This window comes from Thunnus albacares, chromosome 5 (assembly GCF_914725855.1).
Source record: "Thunnus albacares chromosome 5, fThuAlb1.1, whole genome shotgun sequence".
Classification (NCBI taxonomy): Eukaryota; Metazoa; Chordata; class Actinopteri; order Scombriformes; family Scombridae; genus Thunnus; species Thunnus albacares.
In genome coordinates this window covers 6,616,818-6,626,668 of record NC_058110.1, presented here as the reverse complement: position 1 = coordinate 6,626,668, position 9,851 = coordinate 6,616,818, and the positions used below count along the sequence as shown (strand labels likewise).

The 9,851-nt window shown below is 42.4% G+C and overlaps 1 protein-coding gene across 1 annotated transcript; it reads right to left on the bottom strand.

Annotated features, from left to right (window-relative positions):
• Positions 1–1,398: 1,398 nt before the first annotated feature.
• Positions 1,399–4,904, bottom strand: pim1 (Pim-1 proto-oncogene, serine/threonine kinase). The gene is made up of 6 exons (XM_044352123.1): positions 4,457–4,904; positions 4,086–4,192; positions 3,915–3,965; positions 3,368–3,734; positions 2,663–2,839; positions 1,399–2,549 (listed from the first exon to the last, which is right to left on the bottom strand). Exons 1-6 carry the CDS (start codon positions 4,536–4,538, stop codon positions 2,335–2,337), a joined length of 999 nt encoding a protein of 332 aa, XP_044208058.1. The 5' UTR covers positions 4,539–4,904; the 3' UTR covers positions 1,399–2,334.
• Between the last annotated feature and the right edge of the window lie 4,947 nt (positions 4,905–9,851).

Here is a 9,851-nt window from a genome sequence, read left to right as displayed (position 1 = left end):
CAAAGCTGAAATCCTGATATGACTCTTTTTGGTTCTTGAAATGAGCATGTGCTCTGTCTTCATACTCTCAGATAGATTCAGATAATTCACTGGGTGAGTTCTTTCATTCAGCCATGTCAGATCACCTCGGCAAAATCAAACTCATCAGGACAGTAATTCCTCTACATAAAGTATCTTCTCAAACACAGTAGGAAAGAGTCCATGCTGAAGAACATGTTATTAATAACGATGTCTGTCCTGTCTTAGCTATGCTTAAATATCTCACAGTTTGCAGGGGAAGTCAATTTCATGAATGTTATGAGCTTGTTTTCTCCTTTTTCTATATATGCACCCTGCCCCTTTCTGTTGCTATTTGCTTTCCACCAGCCCGTCGTCTCTTATCTCTTCATCTGTTTTCCACATCTGCTGCTTTTCTACTGAAGTGTCACACAGGAAACCTGCTGAGAAAATTGTATAACCTTCTAACCTAGAAAAAAAATCTATTTATGTGTTAAGATGTGTGCTGCTGTTGTTTTAACTCTTAAATAAAAGATAGACAAACTGATATGGAGTGTATGTAGTTGAGATTTTGTTTGGTATTAAACCTCATTAGGCATTTCTATCCCAGCACACTGATGTTTTAATTCCATACATGTATGACATTTGGTTTCACATATGGTGTCACTTTAAGCAATGCAAAGGAGTCAAGTGTCATAGTTAAAAAAATATTTATTAAAATCGTATAAAAATAGTTTCTAACATAATTTACAATTCTAATTTGAATGGATGAAAAAAAAACAATCCAAGCTACAATCATACACCCAGAAGTTTCTCATGCACTCACTCACACACACACACACACACACACACACACACACACACACACACACACACACACACACACACACACACACACACACACGCACACATCACTCCAACATTCAGAATTCACTCGCTCCCACAGCGGACAACAGAGTAACAAAACCAGTCACCATCAGTAGACGTTCAATGTTTAGATACATTAAGATGGAAGTGCTTTCAAGACTATTTACACATTATTTACATTACATACACAAACATACACACACACATCTGCTCTTTTAAAAATTTTCAAGCCATAAATATGGTCAAAGAAAAAAGAAAAATTCATCTTTGTTTGTCTTTTAAATAATCTGTGGGCCCTTCAGTGACTGTGGAATGAAATATACGTACAGCCGAAATTCTCTTATAAATAAATAAATAAATTCTGCGACAAAAAAAGCTCATTGAGTGTCACAGCAATAATAAATATTGTTATTATTTACAATTCTTGTCCCCACCAAATTTAAGACCTTTGTGAGGCACTGTTCTAAAAAAAATTGAAGTGAAGAGCAGAAGATGTTGTATTCTGGTATGGTTGAGTTTGCATTGTGGTGTGCATTCAGGTGGGTGTGAATGAGCGGTCACCTAAGCTGTGTGTCTGTATATAGTACAACACAAGAAGAGGAGGAAGCGGAGGTTGTAAAGTAGAGTAGAGGTGGATGCTGTAGTATAGAGAGAGTGAGGTAAGTCCAGTGTTTCTTTTTTTTATGATTGTTTTGCACAGGTTGCTGCCGGAGCTATGAGGTTGTCTGGTTGCTAATGACATTGGAGTAGTAGAAGTAGTGATAGTAGTGGTTGTAATGGCATAGGCTTTACTGATCTAGGCCCATGAGTGGAAGAGAGGAAAAACAGCAATAAACAATATAAAGCCTTGTGAAGAGTAAGGAACAAAAAGGCCGTCAAGAAGAAGAGCCTGTTCACTTTCACAAATTCAAGTATTTTCAGGGTCCCCCCCAACAATCTCACAGAAGGCACTTTTTTAAAATCATGCTCCTCTTTGCCAACACGTCTGCTCTTCCCACTCTGCTGTGACACAGAGAAATAGAAAGAGGGAGCAGAGTACAGTGTAGCGAGAGGTTACATAACTCGGACTGTCCACCTGCCATTCAGCAAAACAGTGGGCATGTGTGCTGTATTTGCTCAATTGCAGGTGTCCGTGCATACAGAGCACGCCCTCCGACAGACTGATAAACACCCGTTGCCTAGATCAGAGTCCAGTGAAGATGATGTTCTGACACTGACGTGGATCAACGTCCGGGAAAAAGTAAAGTTGGGCGTGAGGGTGGAGAGGGTCTGGGTCTGGCCTGCATGGTTTGAAACCAAGGGGTGATGGTTTTGTCACAACCTTGCGTGTGGTCCTTTACACCTCGACCTTGTCTGCGTCAAGGGCGCAGACAAGTCTCTGTTTCAAGTCTGTTACCTAAGTCTTTTTGTAATAGCCTCAGTGCAGTCTAGTTCGGACCAGACCAGCCCGGAGCGAACTGTTTTCCTCCATCACCGAGCCACTGCCACAGGGGAGGGAGTGAAGGCTGTGGGCTCATGGCTGATGCTGTGCAGTCTGATCTCTGTGGTGGTCTTCTCTGTCTGCACTGTGGATGAGACCACGGAGGAGGATGTGCTCTGCATCCACGAGTGGTTGATAATGTCCTCAAAGGATGGGCGGTCTGCCGGCCGCAGAGACAGACACCACTTGATCAACTGCTGGCATTCTGGAGGTTGAGGAGAAAGATGACAACGCATGAGTCTGGAGCAATAAACTGATTATGAAATATTACACATCCATGATCAAAAAGCTAAGATATGAACTGCAGTGTGAATTTACCTGTGGAGATTCTCCTCCGGAAGAGCACTTGTCCTCTTATGATCTCTTCATCATGTTCAAATGGGATGTCCCCACACACCATGTCATACAGCAAGACACCCAGGGACCAAACTGTGGCAGAGCGCCCATGATAGCGATGATATTTGATCCACTCTGGCGGGCTGTACACTCTTGTGCCTGAAACAAAAAAAAAGGAGGAAATCTTTAAAAAATGAACAGAAAACAAAATATTGACTGACTGAGAATCTGTTATTAGATCTGTTATAAATAGAAAATGAAAACCTTGCTGAGGGGGTTAAATGATTAACAAAGAGTACTGATTTATCAGCTGAACCTGTATCTTTGGCTGTTTTCTGGGCTCAGGTGCCAGTGTGTGTGAGAGAGAGAAGTGTGTGTGGGAGGGGGAGCAGACATGTGACTTTGTTTACAAACTTTGAGTTGTAAAAATACCACTTCCTTCCAATGGGGGGCGCCAAAACGCAGGCAGTGCTGCCCAGTCTGTATTTATAGGCTGCTGTGGGGGATGTCAGAGATGACACAACCTAGGAATTTGTGCTGGGGGGGGGGTCTGGGGCACATCATATCCTAAACTGGAGGTTCACTGGCCTACCCAAATAGCTGTGGTGTTCAAAATTAGACACATCCAATTGTATCTAATAAAAATTAGATAATAATAATGCGAAGTTCTGAGCATGAGTAACTCACCATCAAAGTCTGTGTAAATGGTGTCCTTCAGCAGGGCTCCGGATCCGAAGTCGATGAGCTTCATCTCTCCGGTGCGGAGGTCGATGAGGATGTTCTCGTCTTTGATGTCCCGGTGCACCACTCCGCAGTTGTGACAGTGCCGCACGGCCTCCAGCACCTGGCGGAAAAAGCTCCGCGCCAGCTCCTCCGGTAAGGCACCTTTCTCCGTGATGAAGTCAAAAAGGTCCTTGACGTTCTCGGGTCTCTCCATCACGATGATGAAGCTGTCCGGTCGCTCAAACCAGTCCAGCATCTTGATAACGCCGCGGAAGCCCGTCCCGACTTTCTTCAACAGCACGATCTCCATGGGGACCCGGGAGCCGTTGGGCTTAAGAAATAATTATAAAAATGAACATTTATTATACACAGAAATGCTAAAATAAGCCCAAATCAAACCAAATATGTTCACATTAGTGTATGTAAAAAACAAAACACGTTTCCATTGTATAATATCGTGTTAATTATGTAGATATGAATGATAACAACAGTCGTATAAAACGTTACTTACCAGCTCTCCCCACTCGGAGACCCTGCCCTTTGCTACATGTTTGACAGCAACCTAGCAGGGCAAAGAAGAGACCGCGTCAAACCACAAAATTCAACTGTACAAAAAACAAACACGTAAAGCAGGCGCTTAAAAATAAAATATTGTTTATTATAACACAACTGGCATACTAACCGGAGCTCCGTCGGATATCCTCGTACCGGAGTAGACGGTGCCGAACCCGCCGCTACCCAGCACAGCGCCGACCTGGTACAGCTTCTCGAAAGGCTCCCTCTCCTTCACTGTAACGACATAAACACAGCCAGTAAATACCAGCTATCTCTCTAGAAACACCGGTATCTGTGGCAAAGTAACGGCAGTATCAATGTATCAAAACATTACAATGCTCCTAATATAGTAAATAAATGAAACGACGGCTTCAATGAATTGCCGTCCTTGAAAATGATCGAGTAACAGCATGTGGACTGAGTCACGGTAAGCGGGCTGCCAGCCATTACTGCAGCCTCGTCCTCCATGACAACACAGTGGAAAAAAGGGCGTCTAACCTTGATGAACTTGAAGCTGGATCTTCGCCGGCATGTCTACGGTGGAGATGTGGGCCAGAGAATTGAGCTTGGAAAGAAGCATTCCTTTTGAGGATATCCACCACGGGTAAACGACGTGTATCTTCGTTCTTTTGCTTTAAAACAGTAATTTTATTCCGGTAGTACGGCTCTCCCGGCTCCCGTGTAGCGCGTGAAGTCCACGTTGCACGAACAAAAAATACGGTGGGGATCCTCTCATCCGGATAGAAGAAAAACCACCGCTTTGATCCAGGAAAATATGGCCAAAGACTTCGTTCCGGCGTATGGATATATGAGTTCACGTTAAAAACTAACGCGAAACCACAGCTGTTCCCCGCGGTGTTTTGTAAACAGTAAAATTGACTATATAAACAGATAATACGGTGTACAGACCTACGCCTCCCTCAGACACCGGCTTTGGAAATAAGAGGCGGGGGGAGGATGCTTTTAAAGCAGTAGTAAGAGGCCGTTGCTCACCGCCCCTTTCCGCTCTCTGTACCAATAGAAATGCAGATACGCATTCCAAACGCACGTCAATCACCGAATGAAAATAAAGCCAACGGGCCAGAGACAAAACGTGGCGGGAATCAAAACGCGCCAAAAAGGAGGGATGAGTAAAGTAATAATTATGAGTTCACTTTGGGGGAAATGCAAATTCAAAGCTAAGTGCATCCCCCTCCCTCCCCGGTTCCTCCTTTCGCGGGAAACTGACTCAGGGAATAGGCTACGAGAAACGAATCCTAGTGGACCTCGCAAAATAGGAATACATCATGTGTTTATACACTGAAACTTATTCTATTTTGTTCCGGTCCAAAATATAACATAATAATAACATTTATCAGATGTCGTACATTCTTTACATATAAATGCATGAAATTCTCACATTACTGCGTTTTTCAGTTGTGCATTCTGCTTTCCTCTCCACATGTTGTGTCTGCCATTGAGAACAGAAACAGACTTGCTGTTGCACTAAAGCATCCGCATGGCATAATAAAGACATTTTGCGCCGAGGAGACACAAGCTGAGAGCAGTTCATCAATTGCATTCCAGCTATTCTAATCCCCTGCCATTTACCTGATTATTTTCACATTAAACACAGAGGTTTACTGGCCAAATGAAGATCAGGACTATAGTCTTTATTTGAGTTGCCTGACAATGCCTCTCAACTGGCTGCGCATCAAAGCGCGCTGTGGAGAATAGGCGCATTCCACTCATTCTTTCTAATTGGGTGGCCGCGTTTGCAGCCGTTCGCAGGATGTGGGAAACTAGAGATAAAAAGCCTTCCATTTACTCCCCCTCCTCCTCCTATTTCTGTTCCTCCTCTCCCAGCCCTCTTTTTCCCGCGCATGTTATTGTCTGAATGACATTCTCTCTCTCTCTCTCTCTCTCTTTCTTTCTCCAGTTTAAAAGTTATGTTTTGTTTTACTTTTATGGTAAATTGTTTACAATCACAATGCTGATATGGTGTATTTCACTAATACTCATGTAGGGTAATGTAACATTGTCCCCTATCAGACTGGGGGAGAAATGATTAACAAGGAATAAACGTTTATTTGATTAATCTTTATTCATTTTAATGGACTTTTGGCAGATGTACTATATTTAATGATAAAGTTTATTTGTATCCATAGTCCAATTATTTAATACTCACTACTTTTTGGTTGCATGTATAAGCAACCCTTTATTAAAATGCAGCTGTGTTGCCAACATGAGCACAGAAATAAATAGTTTTAATATAAACCTAAACCACTTGACATTTACGTAGACCTACTTGTAAAGAAAGGTTATGGGAACTATTTCTTGTTGGCTGTTGGCAGGTCACCCTGCCTGACTATAATGAAAATGAGAGCATGGGAGTGTTCATACTTGCTTTTAGGATGCCCTGGGCAAATTCCTGTAATGTTTGTAAATGTTTGAAGACAATATGCAAAGCAGGTGCTGACACTCCTGAGTATCAGTGTTACTATTAGTCACCTTTGAAAGTGCCCTTTAAAACAATAGAACTGTTTTTTTTGTAAATCTGCGTGTAAAAGTTGAGCAGACTATTAAGTCACTTTTAAGGGCTCGTCTATTGCTTTTCATATGACATACTACTGAGCATGTGAAACGTCTATGATTTTTATTGTTATTGTTAAGCTACAGTAGCAGCACCAGTAATAGTAGTGCAATCCTTGGTGGTTTTATAGTGTCCTGAAAGCTCCAGAGAGGTGTGTGCACTGAGTTCATGCTCAGTCAGGGGCATTGGAGAGGTGTGTGAAAATGGAGAGGTCCAAAGCAATGAGTGTGACAGTGACCGCAGGCCTATGAAATGCCACCAGTGAGTGCATCTCTCTGGGGCTGCAGATATCCCTGCCTGCATGATCAGCAGAGCTCAAATGACAGCCATCTAACCCCATGTGTCAGAGGGGCAGATTATTAGTTGCACTGCTCTCTTTGGGACCAGCTGTTCAGTCCAATCGCTGGAAGTCTCAGTTTTCTCTGGAGATGGCAACAGGTTCTTACTGTAAGGCAGGACATCCTAGTTTTTTGACCCATGCAACCCTACATCTGAAGAGCTTTTGTCACAGTCAATCAAGTTTTTGCCACCTTTTCACTGATATATTTGCCCTGCACTGCACAACATTAACTTTAGAGGTCACAAGGGAAAACAGCACTGTGGCAAAAGATTTGGCTTACATAATATTTCTATGAATTACTTCCTCTTTCTAGATAAATAGAAACCCTGGCCACAGGACAGGAAAGTTTCACAACACCAAATTACATTTCTCCACGTAGAATGTTTGAGTGTAATCATTATATGCAAAATACACTGGAATATATCAAGTTTCTGCCCAGAGACATCTCATATTCTGAAATGTACATTTTGGTAATTTGGCATAAAAACTGACAGTATTTTCAATAGGGTTTTACATTTTGGAGCAATAAAAAGTATGTTTCTTTCTAATGTAATACTCTGTTTGAACAGCTACTGTGTTGTGATGAAGTTTTAAAATATAATATCTCTTCGTTTATTATGAATTCACAAAAATATAATGGCTAGATAACACAAACTCATTATCCACTGTAAGCAGCACATGTTCCACTTGACTGTGATACTGTAATTTAGTCTCCTTTTTGCGCAACTTTGTTTTGCAAGTGCAGCTTCCCATAAACCCTGTTATCTGCTCAACACTTCAGTACACCCTTGACCTGATACTCTACTTCCACTCTTGGTCACAAATTTATATGACATTTCCATGTAACATATTAACCAAGCACACATTTTCTTATTAGGTGACGATTCACTTTCCCCTATATGCATGGTCTCATAGATTCCCTGAATCCTCTTCTTCTATCGCATTTTGTTTCTCTGTCTTTCTCTCTTTCACTCCGCTCTGTCTTCATGGATATCGTAAAAGGCTCAGCCACTTGTCTGCACTTAAAACAATTGCTCGTCCATCAATCATGATGGCCAGCCAATCACCTCTCCAGCTGTCTGCAGATCCCACCTGCTGCCACTCTGTAAGTGGCAGGAAAAACAATTATGGAGGTGGATGGGACAAGTGTAGGCTTGCACAGGGTGGGTTAATGGCTCTGGATACCCTGAATGGATTGAACAATGTTTAATGGATAGAACATGGGAATGTGTTTTTATATGGCCTCTGCACATCTCTATGTGCAACTGCAAAGTTCAAGCAGCACTCAGATATTCACATAGCATCCTGATATGCAAGGAAACCTTATTATGAAACATGCTGTTTTATTTGTGTGGAAATGACTGCTGTAAAACTGCTGTTTAACTGCTGGTTAAAGCAGAATATTACAGGCTCATTCTTTAGTAGTGATGACTGTGTTAAAGGTTAATGGACATTCTCTGTCATTTTCCTGTGATGGTTTTAAATATTTCACTCATTAACATCACTGCCAGCCTTGTCATTAATTACGGTAACTTCAGAGCACACAATAAATACAACTCAGCACTGCAGATGCATAAATATTCCCAACTAAAGGATTATTACTGTTTTTATATTATAATTACTTGAGGCTTTGTGAACCTACAGTAGACTGAGATAACCTTTCAACTGTAATGATGGTAATGCAGATAAATTGCATTCTCTTTATTGATAGGTTTGAATGACATATAAACAGTTTTTACACCATTTGATAGCAGTAATTAGAATTCATACATGCATCAGGTTTAAGTAACAACATACACATGGATTTTAAATAGAAATATTACCAAGAATATAGGCTACACTCATCATAACAAAGCTATTATGTCTGCAAAAAGGCTCTTTCACACAGGCATAATAAATGTAACCATTAAGCCATCATTCTAAAGCGCTAACGTTACATCACTCACAGCACCCTAAAAGTCATCTGTATGCTCTCCACTGACAGCCAGACATCCTGGAGATGTGATGGGCAGTGCGGTCTGCAGAAATGGAATGGAGCCAGGTGTCTCATGGTGTTGTGCATGCTTTGACAGTGATTGACAAAGATTACCCCATAATTAGAGGAGGGCTTTAAAACTGCCCTGCAGCACAGCAGGAGGAGCAGCCTTGCTCCTCTCAGACAAACAAAACCTGCCCATGTTAGTTATGTTGATTGGGTTGCCAGACAATGAGACCTTTGGGGTCATCGTTGTTTATTTCTTTAGACATGATAAGTCAGGAATTCATTGATGAAGACATATCAGTTGTTCTGGTTAAGATATCTCCTGGTTTTCTGTTGAAGCCGTCACTGATTGTTGTCTCATTGACCCGCTCGGCACTGATCTCACTGCATTGAAATATCTGAGGAGAAAGTTGTGGTCGGCAGTTGCTCACTCTTTGAACACAGGACCTGGAAGTTGCTAACCCGACCTCCCCATGCTGATGCACACTTAAAACACACACATACACAAATAAAGACACAAATGCTGAAACGTTATCTGTCAAGCTTCCAAATTAGGCGCAAAGTCTTTTTAACTCTCCCCAAGTAAGGAAAGCATTAGCATGTGTGAATGTTTGTGTGTGTGGGGGTGCCTGGGGTGGGGGAGGTGGTCGATGGGGAGTGGGGGTGGGGAGGGGGGCGGGGTTGAGGGCTGGGGGGTGGGGGTTGTATTAGGGATGGGGAGGGTGAATTATTTTTAGAGGTGTCTTAAAGGAGGAGGGAATCACTGTGTGGTGGGTAACCTCCGGTGTGGCCTGACCTCTCCTCAGGTAGTCTCTTACCCCCTCCTCTCCTTAGGTCCTGAGAGGTCTTGACCAATGGGGCCATGGGAAAAGGCCCCAGTGGACATCAAAGAGGCCTATGTGGGAAAGCACTACAGAAGGTCTGTATAGTTCCCTAGGGGTCACCACGAGTCAACTTTCATGTCAACACAGGCCTGGTCTGGAGTCAGAGGTTACTGGCA